At 40.0% G+C, this 19,818-nt stretch overlaps 1 protein-coding gene across 2 annotated transcripts; it reads right to left on the bottom strand.

Moving 5' to 3' along the window:
- Positions 1-413: 413 nt before the first annotated feature.
- Positions 414-19,574, bottom strand: grhl1 (grainyhead-like transcription factor 1). Of its 2 annotated transcripts, XM_058091029.1 has the most exons (16): positions 19,342-19,568; positions 16,280-16,469; positions 15,797-15,870; positions 14,591-14,724; positions 14,281-14,513; positions 12,137-12,219; positions 11,858-12,011; positions 11,655-11,766; positions 11,445-11,539; positions 8,813-9,056; positions 8,580-8,707; positions 6,758-6,786; positions 6,492-6,577; positions 3,022-3,107; positions 2,815-2,879; positions 414-1,484 (listed from the first exon to the last, which is right to left on the bottom strand). In XM_058091029.1, the coding sequence occupies exons 1-16, from the start codon at positions 19,536-19,538 to the stop codon at positions 1,370-1,372; spliced, it is 2,025 nt and encodes a 674-aa protein (XP_057947012.1). In that variant the 5' UTR covers positions 19,539-19,568; the 3' UTR covers positions 414-1,369. The 2 variants fall into 2 exon arrangements, with proteins under 2 accessions (XP_057947012.1, XP_057947013.1); XM_058091030.1 differs by lacking the exons at positions 414-1,484; positions 2,815-2,879; positions 3,022-3,107; positions 6,492-6,577; positions 6,758-6,786 and adding an exon at positions 6,813-6,985 and having other exon boundaries at positions 19,342-19,574.
- Positions 19,575-19,818: the final 244 nt, after the last annotated feature.

Below are 19,818 nucleotides of genomic sequence, written 5' to 3'. Positions count from 1 at the left end.
CCGGAGAAAATCCATGCATGCACGGGGAGAACATGCAAACTCCACACAGAGATGATCGAGGGTGGAATTGAACTCAGGTCTCCTAGCTGTGAGGCCTGCATGCTAACCACTCACAGCCCTAAACAGCATTATATACTCCATTTATTTCATTGTTCATTAACAACATTTTTAGCATGTCATTTCTGAGCCAAATTCCACTTCCAGTTTCATCTGCTGCACAGCTTGAACAAGGCTTTAAAAAATATATATTTAAAGGGCCAGCACAGGAAGTTAGCGTCCAGGTTCCTGACAGAGCCTCTTAACACCACACATGCATGCTTCCTGTACTTCCTATGCCCAGACATCTGCTGCTGCACATTTAGAAGTGCAGCCTTCCATTTTATTAAAACAATGATATGATTTCAATGCAGGAAAACAGCACAACAGCTTTTATTGAGCATTTTGTGCACAATCTGTACAAAAAAAACGAGAAACCTCAGTTTAATATTAAAAATTTCTTGTCCTTTGACATTTATGTATTAATAAATCCATACAAAAACATTATATTAGGAGTAAGACATCTTAAAATATATCATGCAAAAAACCCACAACCCTTAATAAATATATACACAATAAGTACTGCAATACAAAGATGACCATAAGATCCTTAAAGCATGTTTTGCAAAAGGATATATACAATATCTCATTCATCAGTTAATCAAATGTTTTATGGCAACTTTTTTTTTTCCTGAAGGTGTTTCTTAAACCAAAATTCATATTGCACTTCCGGAACAGTGTCACAAGATCGCATCACTTCGCTTTTTTTGCAAAATCATCTATAAGGAAGATGTAATTTAAGCACTAAAGAGGCTGCCATTTAATTAGCTTTCACATTTGAAGTCATCTCACAAATAGCAAATTACGAACATTTACATATGTCGACCTTACTTGGTAATTTTACACTCTAAATACTGCCATGTTGTTTTAGTATTAATACACTCAACATTTAGGGGATTCTTTTCCCCTCTTTTTTTTCCACTAGCTCTTCAACATAACAGATCGTAATCATCAGTGCTATGATTATAAGATAAGATGTTTCCCCTCATAATATTCCACTGCTGCTGTTGCAAACAATGAGGTATAGCAGCAAGGCACACAGAAGCTTTGTACAAAATACACAATATTAATTGACGTTTCATCACAAAGGGGAAAAAAAAACAAACCTTCCTTGCTTATTCAAAATGTGGCACCTTAAGAGCTATATGGCTTTTTTGTTTTCCTTTTTTTAAAGACCGCGTTTATATGTAACAGCGCAACATGATACAAGAGTCACTGGAGAGTGTAAACCGTTTATCCTCCATCATCCTACTCCTCCTCTCATGTCGTCCAATCAGATTTCAGTGAGGGTGAGCTTGTACATGCCGCCCAGCTCCTCCATGGAGATCTGGAAGGTGTCTTCATTGGAGTAGTGCTTGATGATATTGTCATCCATGTGCACCAGGATCCTGTCAAACAAAAAATAAATAAAAACAGCAAAAATTTAAAACATCAGCAGTAATAAAGACTATATTCAAAATATTAAGGAGAAAAAAAGGTAATCTAACAATAAAAAAGTCATTTTATGAGATACATATAATATATAAAATGAGCAGCAACAGCAAAGTCACAAAACTAAGATGCAGGTTTTTCTTCAAATATATGTAATATCTTTGTGTATGTGTCATACAGTGTGTCTGGGTTGGGCAAAGTATGACCCGTGGGTTACATATGGCACATTTTGGTTGCTAATGGTGGTCGACACCCATGGTGGTGGACATAACTGTTGAATTTGCATAATTGGCGATGATGCATTTACAACAAAATTAGTAGAAAACGTGAAATGCATAACAAATATGAATTAATTTTCTTTCTGGTTTGTTTTATGGCACAAACAAACCCGTGTGTGCGTTTAGATTTGTCGGCCGCCGAGTGATTAGTGTGCAGGCCTCACATCTAGCAGACCCGAGTTCAATTCCACCCTCGGCCTTCTCTGTGTGGAGTTTGCATGTTCTCCCCGTGCATGCGTGGGTCTTCTCCGGATATTCCGGTTTCCTCCCACATTCCAAAAACATGCTAGCTTAATTAGTGTCTCCAAATTGTCCATAGGTATGAATGTGAGTGTGAATGGTTGTTTGTCTATATGTGCCCTGTGATTGGCTGGCGACCAGTCCAGGGTGTACCCCGCCTCTCGCCCGAAGACAGCTGGGATAGGCTCCAGCACCCCCGCGACCCTCATGAGGATAAGTGGTAGAAATGAATGAATGAATGAATGAAAGTGTAAAGATGACTATGGGGGTGTTATTTCATGTATAGAGGGCTCTAAATGTTAAAAAAAAAACATATTTAGAAGTTTTCTAGGCTCTAAATACAAAAAATTTAAATAAGGAATTCTACCTCACATAAATTCACTTGTCACAATCGGGTTTTGAATTCAATGAGGAATTACTGTATCCATAATAAGATTAAAAACTGATAGTTAAAAAAAAAATTAAATTAGTATGATGCGGTGCATTTGTTCATCACTACAACTACAACATCATGATGAATTTATCCATCAAATGTGTGGAACTGACTGTCCATTAGTTGTGTGTGAGGAAGCAATTGAGGTCACATGCAATGCACCACTTGGCTGTAACCAGTAGAGGCGCTGTTGAGTCAGTCTCAACTACCTTGCATCTCAAGCTATGGGTCAATGAGCAAGATGACGTGACAGAAGGTATGACAAACAAAAGTACCAGAAAGTCAGGTTTGTTCATTCAGCCGTGATGTAAAGAAACCGATATGACTCATACACACCCTTTCTTGCACTTCTTATAGACTTTTCCAACCTTGTCCAATGGCAAGTCATACTTCTCTGAAATCTGAGCAAGAAAAAACAAAACAAAAATGGATGACATTATTTTAATTTCCCCCACATTTGGACGTTAGTACACCAATCACGGCTCATTGAGTTGCTGTAATAACGGTTCTAGAGTTCATCTAAGCATCTTTTTCCACACTTACAGCGTCCACCAGGCCTTTTAGTGTGGGATTCTTCAGCATGACAGCATCGAACACCTCCTCCGTCTCCTTACGTACGTACAGCAAGACTGGTGAAGACACGCATGGAAACAGGTAGATTAGCACACACTATCCACTTGTTACAATGTAATTTATGTCATTTTACAATAACGTTTATGTTCAAGTTCAATGGTTTGATATTCATATATTGAAAATAGCCCTGTGTGAAATTCTAAACTTTTAGGACCCTACCACTGAAAAGAATCAGAATCTAGAATTGTTATTAAACCAGAATCAAAACGAGGAATCTGAATCGCTCAAATTCAAATGTAGAGTTCAAAATAATCAGAAATTTGACTCGAGTCCACACCTCTAGTGCTAAGATCAGGGATCACTGGGTCAAAACTCTGTTTCTACAAATCACATCGAGTGATACGTCATATGAGAGGCAATGATGAGTGATTTCCATATATGTAATTATTTAGTAAAAATACTATCATATCATGACTTTTTCCCCCACAAAAATGTATCACGTTCAGTATGTTCAATTATGTCCATATCTGTATACATAACAGATTGACAGGTGGTCAGTTTACTAGTTATCAGTGGTAACATCCAGGGTGAACCCAAGGTTAAAGTCTACAAATCATGTTAAATGTCAAAATCTACGTCATCTCATGTGTTCCGTCACTCAAACTATACCAAATTGCAGGGTCATTAATCAACAAAGGATGACTCTGACTCAGAGCCCAGACGCACACTGTAATCATCATACATGACTGCAAACACACAAAGAAACTCAAGGGTAGACCGACAATCAATCTCATTTGCTGCACTTATTCTCTTCTAAATACATTTTCTTGTATTTATTCTTGTTGGAAGTTGTGATATTTTAGGCATCTCAGCGCTGCCCATTGTCCGTCAGGAGGTTCTATATAAAGGTGCAAATAGTGTGCACTTCTATGAGTCATTCCAGTGCTGTTGGAGGGGGAAAAAGTTTGGTTTCACTCATTACAGTCTGGAGCCGCCATGTCGCCATGTAATAAATGTGTTTTGTGTAATTTTAACAGGCGGCGCTGCAAATGATTGACAGCTTTGTTAGACAACAACATAATCACCTCTGGCAGGCAGACGGGTTGAACTGCTGCTCTATGAAGTCTTGTCAAACACACAATGTTTGCGTGGAAAATAACCCTCGATTCATTTTAATCAATTGATTATTTGGAGAAAAAGTGAAAAGCATCTGTAAAATATTGACTTAACTGTGGGTGAATGTACCCGCATGATAAGATGAAGAGGTAACATATAAAAAAAAAAGGTTAAAGTTCAAAACAAATTAGGCGTAAGCAAAATAGCATGCAGCCCATTCCTGTTTTTCTTGAAATCAGTGATGTAAACAAGCAGTCTTGCTCATACTGACTTTTAAAGACAAACACAATTCGTATTCTGGTCGACCTTCCGATTTGTTAAAAATTTGAAACAAATACATAAACCATAACAAGACTATCATTAAAAAGTAAATGATCATGCTAGCTTAAAGTAAATACAACACACCTCACTTCAAAGGCGTCATTTTTCGACCCTTTGTATTGAGTTGTGGACTCCTAGAGCACCTACACACAATAACCCACTCAGAAAACCTTCTAGATCAGGGGTCTCAAACACGCGGCCCGTGGGCCAATTGTGGCCCGCAGGACACTACTTTGAGGCCCCCGCCTTGATAAGAAAGTTTAAGTTTGACATGGATGCTGTATGGTATCATGTACCCAGAAAAAATTATTACGTTTGATTAATGTTCATGTTAAAGGTTAAATAACTGTTAATAGTTATCCTCCCTATCCGTGTGGAAGTGTTAAGTTTCTGGCTATTTAAGTGTAAAGGAAATAACTTGAAGGCTACCATTTAGGTCGCTAGCTCTCTAGTTTGCGAGTCAGCATGTGTCTCAAGACCCTGCAGTTGCGCAATATGTTGTAAATAAAAAAAGTATAAATGTGACAGAGACTCCTGCCTTACCGTGTATGAACTCAAACAGTGGTATCGTAGGTCTGCGTTTACTGAGTGCAGGCAGTATCCGACATTAATGCACCTTTCCTGGCGAGAGCAGGTGGTTTCTCCTGGCCAACGCTGTTGTGTTGTGATGTTTGGAGTGTCCCTGAATGCATCTCACGTTCTTGTAATGACATTGAGGAAGTGATGACTACATACAGTATACGGCAGGGATGCTCACACTTTTACCTCTTGCAAGCTACTTTTAAAATGACCATGTCCCAAAGATCTACCTCCTACTGTAAATATATGTGTATCAGGTGTGCATATACTTTTTCAACATGATCTCTTACTATAAAACTGCCAACACACACATATATATATATATATATATATATATATATATATACGTATATATATATATATACGTATATATATATATAAAATCTAACCGGTAACTACTATTCTAAATATTTCCCATATGATATGATGAATATATTTTCATATATGAAAATAGTTGATCTCGTTCAATAATTCACAATTCAATTCAATATGGCAATGTGTTGTGTACATCACCTGTGTAGCAGTCATCTGTCAAAGTAGCTACATAGCATTAGACACACAGTTCATACGTTACGCCCAATTAGCATTTGCTCTCAAACATTTACGGTATCCAAGAACTGAAAGTCATTATGCAAATATCAAAGGAGCAGAAGTCAAAGGTGTCTTATTAAAAAGGTTTCAGCAGGTACTTTTTACAATTCAATCATGAAATAATAGTTCAAGAAACGGAAGTGTATAAAACATCTGGAGTGGAGTTCAGGATGTGAAGCAAAACCTGCAAAAATGTCTCATTTATTTTTCCCCACTCCTGCACTGGTTAGTTGAAGTTGAATCAGTTTGTGACTGTAGGCTTACTTCACGTTACTACTTGTGTATGTCCTTCTTTTGGCATACGTTTCACACAAAAAAAGGCCAAAGAAAAAGCCAAACATATACATTAATCCTTTGATATTGGCTGGACTGTGGTCTCACATAAAATGGCGGTCTACATTAGTAGAATAAGTGTAGGATTTATACAACTCGAGGGGTATTTGACATAGTAGTACTTTTACTTTAAAATGGAATTTCAGGATGAAAAAGTCAAACTGATGACATTTTACACACTATTTTGATTGTTTGAAGCAATTTGCGCTAGTAGAAAAAAAAGTACAAAGCAGGTTTGTGTTTGAATAGGATCTATTCTAGGGTAAAGGGCACCAGTTTGTGTGTGTAAGTGTGTGTGTGTGTGTGTGTGTGTGTGTGTGTGTGTACAGCAGTATTTAGTTGGAAACCAATGAGTGAAGGCTTCTGGCACGTGTGTATGTTTACGCCGTTGAAATTGAGAGCAGGCTACCGGCGCAAGCTCACATGTACGTGCACTTGCTTTCAAACTTTTTTCTTCCTGAAAGACTCCCTACCTCAAACTCAACCCAGCATTTACAAACCTTTCTTAGGTTCCTCCGCTCTGGCCATCTTGTTAGGTGGCGACCCAAACTCGTCTTCGCTGAAGGGTAACCTCTTCATGCCAGAGCTGCGGCAGACACACAAATACATAAATCATTCCTTACAAGCCCTTAACAGCCATTTAACAAGCAATAAAGAACACACGAGAACAAACACATGCTTGGGAGAAAAAGCTTTTAAGTATTTCCTCGGAAACATGTAGTGAAAAGCACATGAGGCCGGGAGCCACTGTGAAGTCAAATCTCACCTGTCTTCTCCTTCCTCTGCTGCAAAAGGCTGCAAAACACACAAAAAGGACAAAGAGTCAGAAGGCACCTTAAACATACCTTAAATCGCATCTATGATTATTGGTGCATGCTGGGAAGTGATGCATCGCAGTAGATGTAGTTCCAAGGTTTAGCAAAACAGGGCAGTCGAGTACACAGGGTTGACCCACTTTAGTGAACTGATCCAGGTCCCGAAATCCACTGAGCTTCTAAACACAGAGGGAAGCCACATCTGATTGCTTTATTCATGAATGGAAGAACAATGTTTCCTTTTCCCTCCCTCAAAGTCTTCCACTTTATTGACTGCAGATGCTGCTGTTTATAGGACTCTATTCTGGGCATGAAGAACCCAGTCAACTAAAGGGTTTATCAGAAAAGTGATAGCGGCGCACAGAGTTGGAGCCAGGTTCAATGTCAGCGGCAACACCAAAAATAACCTCCCGATGTTGCAAAGTAAATGTTATGTGTGGGTCGGAGGGTAAAATAACAAACCCGTTTTGGCTCGACACAATCAATCGATATAGAGGGTTGTGGCCTTTTCTTTGTTCTCTGCTTTATTTCTGAATGGTCCACGAGCCAGAGCCCAGGCCTAAATCCATTTTAAGTGCATGGGATGGCCTGAAGGGGGCGAGGATGAGTGTGTAAACATTCATTCATTCATTCATTTTCTACCGCTTTTCCTCACGAGGGTCGCGGGGGATGCTGGAGCCTATCCCAGCTGTCTTCGGGCGAGAGGCGGGGTACACCCTGGACTGGTGGCCAGCCAATCACAGGGCACATATAGACAAACAACCATTCACACTCACATTCATACCTATGGACAATTTGGAGTCGCCAATTAACCTAGCATGTTTTTGGAATGTGGGAGGAAACCGGAGTACCCGGAGAAAACCCACGCATGCACGGGGAGAACATGCAAACTCCACACAGAGATGGCCGAGGGTGGAGAGTGGGTAAACAGTGGCAATTTAAAGAGTGGATGCAAAAAAACATTACAAGTAGTTGCTACTGTATTTATTGTAGTGTTTTGTTTATTTTTTTTAATATAGATGTTTTTACAGATTTGTTTCTTTATTAAAATATACAAAACATGAAGTCTGAGGAAAACTTACTTGGTTTTTTCCCCCGCTTTCACCAATGAACACATTACTTTTATTGACATGTACAAAACCAGACCTAAATCCAATGACTGGATGGGAGACCTTTGCAATCTGACACATTTGGAGCACTCCTGCTAGGCGGAGTAAGTCAAGATATACTTTGCTGATAGACTCTGACCCAAAAAGACAGTGGGTGTTTTTAAGCACAATATTCTTTTTCAGGTGACTACACGAGGAACTAGCTTATCCTGTTCATTTTTACATGAGGCAAATCCTGCCATTTTATCATGTGTGTGTTCACTGTATCTACAGTATATGAAGTATGCACACACGTACACCTGCATGTGATATGAACCTGGTCAGAGTCCATACTGAACAGGACGTCAGCTACTGAACATTAAATGAAAAGCTGAGTTCGGTGTACTTGCATGTATGTAATGACATATGATGTCATCTTTCACTTCAGCCATCTTTGTGGACAACACTACCTCTATTTCTGTGAGCAAATGAGGTGCCCAGGTCACAGTGAGCATGGTGAATGATAACCATCAGTAATCAGAAGCTCCTATCAGAGCACCAAAGCAGAACTGTCTGTTCCCGCTAGTGAGCGAGCAGGTCAGTGTGACCCGGTTGGTCCATGAGTGGGAGGATGCGTGTTTTTTATGGCCTGAAGGTGCATATGTGTGTGTGTGTGGCAACTCACATGACGTTGGAAGGTGGAGAAGTGAATGTCAGGAATGAAAAGGACAGGTTGGGTCTCAATGTCAGTCATCATCTTGAAGATGGTCACGTCATTGCGTTTCTGCAGGATGGGCACTTTGACATCGGCGACTGTGAATTGGCAGGAGACGTAAAGGGAAGATCTTACGTCACAAAATACATTTATGGCACCAATTTGATTACCCTATTAAAGTTTTTAGATAGGGCACCACTCACAGGAGAGGCCAGGGTTGAGGTCAGCCACCTTGCCTTTTCGGCGGGACTGCTTCCTCTCCTCATCTCGGATCTTTCTCTCGGCTCCTTTGTCACAGAACACCTTAATCTGGCAGTATGCCCGGTGGATGGGCTTGTTGCTGCGGTTATTGTAGCTGTATGTGTCAATCTGCAGGTTGAGAGGCAGGCCTTTCACTCCCTTCTGAGAAGAGAAGTCCGTGCTCAGGCAGTTGACTGAGATGAAGATCTGCAGGAGGGACCAGAAGATCCATTAGAGGGATTGATTGGGAGGAAATTCAGTGATTTGTCATGACAAAAAACTAATTATTGGACTCGAGACAAATATGGTTGGACACACTTTTTAATTAAACAGCATCCAAACCCTTGACTCTTATAATATACCATGAAAAATGCGAACAAAAATGTAAAAGCCACCTGAAAAATAAAACTATTGAAGTACATTTTAAAAAATATGTATACGGTGGGTGAGTGGTTAGCATGCAGGCCACACAGCTAGGAGAATCGAGTTTGATTCCACCCTTGGGCATCTCTGTGTAGAGTTTGCATGTTCTCCTCGTGCATGTGTGGGTTTTCTCCGGGTACTCCGGTTTCCTCCCACATTCCAAAAACATGCTAGGTTAATTGACGACTCCAAATTGTCCATAGGTATGAATGTGAGTGTGAATGGTTGTTTGTCTATATGTGCCCTGTGATTGGCTGGCGACCAGTCCAGGGTGTACCCCGCCTCTCGCCCGAAGACAGCTGGGATAGGCTCCAGCACCTCCGCGACCCTCATGAGGATAAGCGGTAGAAAATGAATTAATGAATGTACAGTAATATTTTCTAATAAAAAATCCTGGTACAGTATAATATAAAAATATGCCATAATTATCAATATATATTGTATTGATATACAAATATTTGTATTTTAATACACAACATATTTTTATAAAGTATATTTTTATATTTAATTTTAAATATTATACAACTGCTGCCCTTTAAAACAGGAATGTTACGGTTGAAAAAGGCAGCGCCTCGTCCTGTTTAGCGTTCTGTGCCTCCCTCTAGTGGTCACATGTCGTCAACATATGACAACTGTATTTCCTACTGCAGGATAAAGTTGTCCTCAAAGTGCTTGTTTTTAACAATTATGATAACTCATCATTTGTAAACCAATAATGCATGACTATCAATGCATAATGTGTGCATATGCAAGAGTTGGGTATCTCGGAATATGGAGGTTAAGCCTTGATGGAGGTTTGCTCTGTGTTGTAGTTGTCTATTGATGCTTGCACTGTCAACATAGCTTACTTTGTGATGACATAGTAAAATGAATTCAATTTAAAACATGGATCAGATGGTAGTTTTTACATTTTGAACCCAGCTATATGTCAGGTAAACATTACACAAAGCGTGTGTTCATACATTAATTCTGCAGGGCAAAACTTGACACACACACACACACACGCAAGCATCATCTTCAGCAAACAAGCTAGTAGAGCAGTGCTGACAAAACCACAAACAAACACGCACACACACAAGGATGAACATCCTATGGACACACGCCTGGAGTCATGAGATGGTTCAATTCACATCCTGGTCTATGTGCGTGTGTGAGGCATGTTTGTGCAGTTGACTTCACTCATTAGCAATAGGCTGCAAGGCTCCTTAGAGGCCCAATTATATCATTCATCTTCCCTCCAAACTGAGCCACAGCAAAGGAGAACTGAAGAGACGAGTTATTATCATTATAATTCCCTTGAAAAAGCACCACCTAGTTTCCCCATTCAGTACTTTATATTCTGTCTGTGTTAATATGGAAGATTTACATCAGGCAACAGTGTACCATTTAGGAAAAGTTACTGTTTTGACAATGTGTTATCGGACTATGTCATTACAATGTTAATTTTCATTCATTCATTCATATTCTACCGCTTATCCTCACGAGGGTCGCAGGGTCGCTGGAGCCTATCCCAGCTGTCTTGGGGCGAGAGGCGGGGTACACCCTGGACTGGACAAACAACCATACACACTCACATTCATACCTATGGACAATTTGGAGTCGCCAATTAACCTAGCATGTTTTTGGAATGTGGGAAGAAACCGAAGTACCTGGGAAAAACCCACACATGCACGGGGAGAACATGCAAACTCCACACAGAGATGGCCGAGGGTGGAATCGAACTCGGGTCTCCAAGCTGTGAGGCCTGCGCGGTAACCACTTGTCTCCCGTGAAGCCCACAATGTTAATTTATTGTTCACAATTTATTTATTTTGTTTTCTTTTTCCTGCTTTAAAAATGATCACCACTCATGCATGTGTCACTTTTATTTATTTAATTTTCTTTCTTAAAATATTTTTTGTCTGTTATTTCTTCTTTTACTTTTTTTTTAAACTTTTTTTTCTATTTTCTTTTTCAATCATATCAGTTTAGGTTGGGTTAAGTAGTGCTTTATTAATCCTGAAGGCAATTATAAGGTAGTCTGTTGCTCATATATATATATATATATATACACACACATCCACACACCAGCGGATAAAATACATTAAAGAATCAATACATTGAAAAATAAATATAAAAATGCACAAAATTAACATAAAATCTTGATCATTTTTAGAATGTTTGTCGTCTTACTTTGGCCTCCTCGTTTGTGTCCCAAGTGAAGGAAATGGCGTTGTAGGAAATCTCTTCGATGTTGCCAATGGTGTTGAAGCTCTCCTTGTAGTCGGCTGTAGATGACAGACAGTAAGAGTTTTTGATGCAAATGTTGCATGTGCATCTAATGTCGTGGTCGTGCACATTATCGTCTTCGTATGGTCTACCCAAAGTCAAAGTTCAACCCACCAATGTCAAGACACCTCTGTTTGGCAGTGTGTTGTCTGGAGTGCCAATACTTCCAGTGTTTCAACTGATCGTCTCTGCACTTCTCCTCCCCAAATACGACCATCACGACGCTCTGTGAAGAAGTACAGTACATCCTCCATTTAAGAGCTTGAAAAAAAATACAGCTACTGCTGATGATGGTATTGTGATGAACCGCTTCTCACCCTGACTTTGGTGATGGGTTGCTGCAGGCCTTTGTTGTCAATCTCCCGTAAGGTGATGGGGTAGAACTGTCCCTTGTTTAGATATGTCATGGTCCCGTCGCCAGTCTTCTGACGCAGAGATTTGGACGCCTCGAGGGTATACTCGAAATTATTCCTACAATACAGTACAACATGAAGAATATGCCCTTAGTAGACAATCGCAAAAATCAGTGTACGCTGTCGTCCGTCCCACAGTGGAGGAAAGAAAGGAGGCCATTCTGCACTGTGGTGGCGACTTACCCCGGCACCGTGTCAAACTGAGTGTAGTCCTCAGGCGTCATGGAGGCCATACGTAACTGGAGATCCCCTGGGAAGGAAAAGACCTGCAACACATGTATAGTATTTGGAATAGTCAAACCAAGGGTTCTTCTATGAAAGACACAATACATGACAGGATTATAGTCAACTATATTAAAGAAATATAGGCAAATCGGCAAATGCCATGTTTTGAATTTTTCTCATGGATTCCAATACACAGATATAGATAGATAGGTATACATGTACATCTTAATAGATTTTAATATCTTTGAAATGTTCATTTATTTCTATAGGTCAATTCAAAAAGTTAAACTCTTGTATTATTTGTCCCAGTGATTCTTTTAACCATGGGGCAGCGGACCAAACTTGGGCCTCAAGCGCCACCTATAGGGCAGCAAAAAAAATTTAAGTTTTGCACCACTGGGCCACAAGAGCCGTGGACTGCATAGCAGGTTATCAACTGAAGACACCAGACATAGGCTAGCCGCTATGCTACTGTATGTTATCCATTAGACCAGGGGTCTCAAACACGCGGCCCGTGGGCCAAATGTGGCCCCCGCCTTGATATGAAAGTTTAATGTTAGTGCGACCCGCGCAAGTTTGATATGGATGCTGTATGGTATCATGTACCCAGAAAAAATTAATACGTTTGATTAATGTTCATGTTAAAGGTTAAATAACTGTTAATAGTTATCCTCCCTATCCGTGTGGAAGTGGTAAGTTTTTGGCTATTTAAGTTTAAAGGAAATAACTTGAAGGCTACCGTTTAGGTCGCTAGCTCTCTAGTTTGCCAGTTAGCATGTGTCTCAAGACCCTGCAGTTGCGCAATATGTTGTAAATAAAAAGAGTATAAATGTGACTATAGTCGTGTTTTGTCATGTCTACAGGGCTCTAATAATGCTTTGTTAATTTTAATCTGAAAAAAATCATTTCTGTACCCACCAACTATATGTGGTATCTTAAGTTTTTATTATTTGCTGTTTTATTATTATTATTATATTTATTTATTACTGATTGATTGATTTTCTTTATTCTTGATTTGTTTATTTATTTTTCCTCTTATTTTGTGCAGAAAAATAAAAATTAAGATATTTGAGAACAGTGGAATGTTTTATCAGAGCTTTTCTTGCAGAAAATCGGAACCAAAGCACTGAAAAAGTTTGTATATTTTTCTGTTTTTAATAAATGCGTTGTTTGTTTTTTTTGGAAAACATGATGCGGCCCAGCCTTGCCCAGACCCTAGCTCCAGTGGCCCCCAGGTAAATTGAGTTTGAGACCCCTGCATTAGACGCTCAGTTATAGTGCAGCTTCCGAACAGGTGGTGGCAGTAATGTGTGTCAGTTGTTTAACAATCACAAAAGACAAAAGATCAGAAGAAGACATTTAACTACAAATTGCAATGGATACCTTTTTGAAACGGAAAAATTAAGACAAAAGTGGTGCCAGTTCTCACCAAGTAAAATCCTGACTTCATCAAGTACGGCTTTATAAATGGAGGAAGGTTTTAACTTGTCAGCTTGTTAAACTGTAAGTGGATTTGATTTATTATTGAAAACAAATTAATAAGATCAATTAAATCTATACAGTGTTAATATTTAATGGGCACTCTGCACTGGAAAAATCGGGCCTAAACATCAAAAAAGTTATATTTAGGGTATATTAAAAGGAGAATAAGGGTAGAATTGTGGGATTTCTTCTTCCTGTCAGAGTCTTTGTGAGGTAGAATTAATTGACTTCCTTTATCCTCATTTCTTTGAGCACAAACGTCTCCATGTTACCCCGCTGACCTCCCCCAATGCGGTTTTGTTAGGTTACTCTTTTCTGCGGTAAATCCCCTCCAGGTTAAAAAAGAGAAAGAGGATAGAGGCTTTGGCCATTGTCGGGGAACAGCACAGCACTTTATTGTGTAGCTGAGACAATGACATAATAACATGCTGGCCGCTATTTTGGCCTGTTCAAATAAAACCAAGGGAGGTTGAGCCCACCGTTGGCTCCACCACGGGATCAGGTAGAAGCGCTATTGTTTGATCTGAGAGCAGTAAAGAGAGGAGGTTTGGTGTTTTTTTTTTCCAAGGAGCCCAATAACGGGATTCTGTAAGACGAAGGCATGAGATAGAAACACTCACCTCCTGGGAACTGTCCTTGAAACTCTCAGAGAAGGTGGAGTCAGGCGGCGTGCGGGATTGTGTGGTGGGGCTGAACTGGACTGAATTGTGGCCGAGCTGAGGGCGGTCGAAGACGCCCACGTGGTTGTCAGCTTCGGCACAACTGTTGGGCACGCTCAAACCGTGAATGGGCACCTCCGTCTTGACGGATGGGTAGTTCTGCAGGGCGGCGATGGACACTGTGACGGTTGTGTCTGATGAAAAAACAAACATGCATGAGATGCCGATGGTGTCTGGGTGGATGATGAGAAACTGATATGAGGGGACCTACCTGGTGATGGGAACTGGGTTCTCTTGTCCTGGGCCAGCTGGAGAATATTGAAGGGCCCCTTCAGGACCTGGATCCTGTTCTCCATGCTCGTCTCTGGGAGGGAAGGGATTTGATGTCCCCCCTGAAGCTGGTGTCTGCAAAAAGAATCATGCAAATACTTAAATTGAGCTTTTTCATATACAGTATACAATATTGCATGTTAACAATGTAGTCTGTGCATTTTTTTCTTGAATATGGCTGCCAAATAACCCACCATGGGGCCACAGAGAGTTGCGAGTGGCAGCAATTTGATAAAGATGGTGAGAAACACTATTGAATTGGATCTCGACCGGATGTACTGGATCTACAATAAGTTCTACAATGTGTTCCATCTGATTTCACTACCCATCATCTGGGACTGAAATCGGACGATGCTGATCTCATGGATTATTGATACATTTTTCAATTTATTTATGATGAGTGTTATTGGCCAGGGGTGCCATATAAAGTGGAAAAGGACCTTGACTACCAGGGGACCCAAAACACAAGTAATTACTTATAATTTTTTTAATTAATGAATAAAGGAGAGGGACAAAGTGATTTTTTTTCCCTTGGGACCCAGAATTCCTGACTACAGCCCTGCTACTAGCTATATGGTATGAAAAAAGGAACCATAAGATTACCTTAATTTAAACAAAAATATCTCTGTGTGGAGTTTGCATATTCCCCTTTTTTTAAGGGGACTTTGGATGTGAGAATATATTAGTGTAGTGTAGAATATTTAGCATAGAAAATATAGCATAGAAAACCTGTTTACAATCTTCCAAATAGTTTTTTTTTACGTTATCAGAGCCCTCTAGACTTAAAGTAACACCCCTATAGTCACCTTTACACTTGTATTACCCAATAAATTAGCTTGGCGTGATTTACAGTCACACTAGTAATCTGTTTATGGATTATTTTGCCTATTGTAAGATCATTAATAGTTTATTGTTCCACTGATCAAGTCTGGTGCTTGTATGTCTCACCTACATTCCTGAACAACCTGGGACAATTAGTTCATTTAGCAATTTTTATGCTTGAAAATGCTTAATTTAAGCAAAAATACATAGAAATTTAGCTTAAATATGCAGTTGAAAACTGCATAATAGGATAAATTAGCGATGGATGAGCTGAGGATGCTGCACACTTGGTAGCCCACTGCCGTTTGCACATTATGACCATTACCTTTTGTTGGGATCCACATCAGAGACCAAAGCATCTGGCTTGTTCTGGGGTATTGTTCTTTTTTCCCTGGGCACCTGTATAGGAAGGTAAACACAGCCGCTGAACATCTGACCACATCACATCGAGCTGCTGTCTTCAGTTACATGCCACATCGTACGCACTGTCTGCCTCACAGATGTTGCGAGACACTCTTGCATGTTGCTTAGGTAAAGCCTAAAGTGCTCCCCCCTAGTTCTGCACTCTTGATTGAGCTTGAGTCCACAGTGATTGTGTCATCTAGCCCATAAAGTTGCACTCTTGTACGCTACCAATGCGTGAGCCGTATCAGCCATATTGCCTATTTAACATGTAAATCAGCATAGCAAAAAACTTGTCAAATTGTATCAATCATTAATTCGTCATGGACTCATGGCTTTTGCACAGTACCTTGAGGATTTATCTATTCAATCTATTCAGTCTTAGAGCTGCAGCCCAATGATATACCTTGTAGTAGTCGTATAGCAGGCCGAGAGCGGCAGCGCTGTCTTCGTCCCCGTTGATGCTCATCATGGCCTTTGTGGCTGCCGTCAGGGGGTTCTCCAGGAATGATTTCCAAGCTTCATCCTCTGTGGTGAAAGAGCGACGTTGGCCACCATAGTTGGGGTCGTTCTGCAAGACCAGGACGGCACGCTTGCTGTAGAATAAAAGACAAAAATGTATAAGAACCGTATATAAAATTAATGACCATGGATTCATTGTTGTTTTTAAAGGGGAGTATCTCTTTCTGAACATTATGAACTCCCATTTTAATGCCAGTGCTGTATTGGGCATTCAGAAAAATGCAGCCTGAATGCTTAATAATGACCGCAGTCTACAAAAACGAATCATCTTACCAGGCAATTGAGGACAAGGGTCATCGATTAAAATTGAGTACAGTCAGTTTATACCCCCTGTGAGGCTGTGGTAAACTGTCAGTGGGGTGTGAGGCAGTGAGGACTTTCAATATGAGTGCAGACCTGCCAACATCTCTGGATGTGTCGTACTCAGCATGCAAATTAATATACTTTCATTGGCACATTGCTACAGTTTCAGAGACCATGAGACACAACGGTTTGGCACTGGATTCTGGAGGAATGAACATTTTTGGTCTGTCGTTCACTTTTAAATAACTGAAATAATTGCACCCGGACACTGCTGACACTACAATGATTATATATTATTATATTTCCTATTCATTTCAATTGGGCACGGGTCCGTAAATGGCCTTCATTGGGTCTGGATCCAACTGAGGTCCGCCATTTTGGTGATGGCTACTCTAGAGTCTTGAATAAGTTCTGGGTAAAAAAAAACAAACATTAGCATTAATAGCGGTAGCTGTTTTCATTAATTTCACAAGATGGCAGCAGCAGCATTTTTTTCCACCAGGAGTGGTCAGCATCCAGCAGATTTATCTACCTCTACGTGCACATTAAAATGTTGGTATGTAAAACTCATGAGCGTCCCTTTCTATGGAACTCATCGGCAGTATTAATGATGGCTGAACAGTCTGTTTACCAATATTCCAACATTGGTTCTGTTGCTGCTGTGTTGTACAATGTACTTATTAATAAATGACCATATGGTTCCACTTTCTCATGCACTTTAAATCACCTTTTTTGTGTAGGTAAATAAATGTTGCAATAATAGACAACAAAATAAACTTTTTTTTAGGGTTCAATCGAGATTAGAAATCACGACCTTGTCTCTAAACAGACACACAAGAAAGAGAATGACTTTATCCGCAGGACCAGTTGTTCAGGCTCTCCTGTGATTGTGCAACAAATCTCGGTCGCGAAACGGTCGATGCTTCTTGAGAAAAGATGCTCTACAGGCTTGTCCAGTGTGACAACTCGAGCGCCGCCACTTCCTCATTGGTCCAGAAGTCAACCACCGGGTGACGTGTCTGACCCGGCCACATTCTTACCTCGCTTTTATAAGACAACGCATTTTGGTGAAAATACGTTTCCATGAGCCAGCATTTTTTTTTTTTGTATTGTCCTGGTCTGCCTCTGCTGCTTTGTAAACACCACCACCACACTAGTCGCATCACTAAATATTCAAATGGAGTTTCAAACTCTTTAAGGCTTGTTGTGTCATCACTGTGAGCCTCTAAGCTCTGAACTTCATGTTATTTGAATTGGAATTGGAAATAAAACAGCCATCAACATGTAAGAAAATATTGGACTTTTCACTATTTGAATTGGCCTGTTTGCATAGCATATATTTGCTTATGTTAACTTTAATGATGAGGCTTTGGTGCTTAACATTATCTATCTTCAAATGCAGGGTTCCAAACTTCTGGTTGGAACCCAAAAGTCATTTTTATTTAGCTTCAAATTATTTACATTGTAAGAAAATCATGTTTATGTACAATATTAAGTCAATATGTGATATATTTGAGCCATTTCAGGAACCGTGGTTCTACTTTGTGTCTTGACCTTTGACAACACCCACAACAAATGATAATGTGGCTCAGTTTCTATGCAGAGTATCTACAACAAATGCAGTCTTTTCCACTCTCAATGATCAATGCAAAGTGATAATTAGTAACCTTAGATCTAATTGTGCCTTTTCTAAAACCGCAACCTGATAAGAAGGTGGATTTGGGTGCAATAAAACACCTAAGGAAAACAAATCCATTTAGAAAACAATGAGTTTTGTCTCTTTGGGATATTTTATAATTTTATTGGATTTTAAGGCTTCATTTTTGCAAAAAAATTGTCTGAAAAATCAACTAAAATCCTCAAACGGCCCCCATGCTTGCTTACATTGTTATACAAGAGCCAACGCCTAGCAGGTGTACAATTTCATTCCCCTCAAAAGTCTCCTCTCATTGCCCTCAAAACAAAAAAGGGTAAAAAAAAATTATGACCCAAGCATGGACGAAAACACACATATTTTTTTTTTCCACCCAGCAAAGCAAAGCTATAACTTTACAAAAGGACCTAAAACGACACCATCTAACTGACATCACCTCTCTGCTGTTTATTCCTGAACAAACATCATTAGGACTAAACACATAAGACTCCCAACTGTTAGCGCTCAGGGCAAAATCAAACATCCCAAAATGAAAATAACACAAAAAACCCATCACCCTCTCGGGACAGTCTTTTTTTTTATTATGATGATTATTCTAACAGGCGCCTGTGTTCTCACGACAGGTGTTGATTCACCTGTGCAGGCTCCAGCATGACAGGTGAAGTACAAGAGTGACAGTATAACATTCCCAGAATAAATGTATCATGCAGTAACAACTAGAGCAGAGAGAATAATCCTATAGCGATATTTCCAGTAATGATGCGTTCAGTGGACAGCTTAAAAAATGGACATGTATCAAACAAGCGGCAACAGGTGATACACGTGAGTAAGCCAAAAACCATCGTTTAAACTCCATCCACTCCACAAAGAAGGGAAAAAAACACACGTAAAAGTCCAGAAAAGTAGGAATAAAGTGTATCTTTTTGTGTTACAGCATGAGGCTGTTTGTTGTGAGGGCTAGAAAAGTGGCGAGTCCAGCAACAACTTACTTGTCATGCTCCTGTGACATCTCGGTCGGTCGAACAGGACTTTCTAGTTGGGACTGAAAATCCGATCCGTCTTCTTTAAACGTGGAAAAACTCCTCCACGAAACGTTTGGATGAGGGCAGCGGCAACAAACAAGGTGTCCCAGACGGAGCAGAACGGGTTTTGTCGGCTCGACTCGCTTTTTTTGGAGGGGGGGCATTGCTGAGAAATCGAGGCCGGTTTTACCTGTGACGGCGTCTGGGATTGGATTACAGGTAGTCAGGGGGCGGTGTCACGATGTCAATTATCCAATGCGACGTTCTAATTGGCTGAGACGCAATCCTATACGGAAGACATTGGAACTAGTAAAAATATAGACTGAGATTTGACTATATTGACTTCTGAAGTAGGTCACAAAATGATTAGCTTGGACAAAAATAATAATAATCATAATTTTAATTGATCTGATGGCTTAATAAGTGAAATATAATACACTTTTC

This window comes from Doryrhamphus excisus, chromosome 13, assembly GCF_030265055.1.
Source record: "Doryrhamphus excisus isolate RoL2022-K1 chromosome 13, RoL_Dexc_1.0, whole genome shotgun sequence".
In the NCBI taxonomy this organism is placed as follows: domain Eukaryota; kingdom Metazoa; phylum Chordata; class Actinopteri; order Syngnathiformes; family Syngnathidae; genus Doryrhamphus; species Doryrhamphus excisus.
This window is presented reverse-complemented; position numbering and strand designations above follow the sequence as displayed.

Excerpts from the sequence above, each read along its gene's own strand:
- grhl1 (XM_058091029.1), bottom strand. The coding sequence starts at position 19,538 with ATGCCCCCCCTCCAAAAAAAGCGAGTCGAGCCGACAAAACCCGTTCTG. Across the intron at positions 16,470-19,341 it reads ATGTCACAGGAGCATGACAA|CAAGCGTGCCGTCCTGGTCT; the intron begins GTAAGTTGTTGC and ends TTTATTCTACAG. Across the intron at positions 9,057-11,444 it reads ACACAAACGAGGAGGCCAAA|ATCTTCATCTCAGTCAACTG; the intron begins GTAAGACGACAA and ends TCCCTCCTGCAG.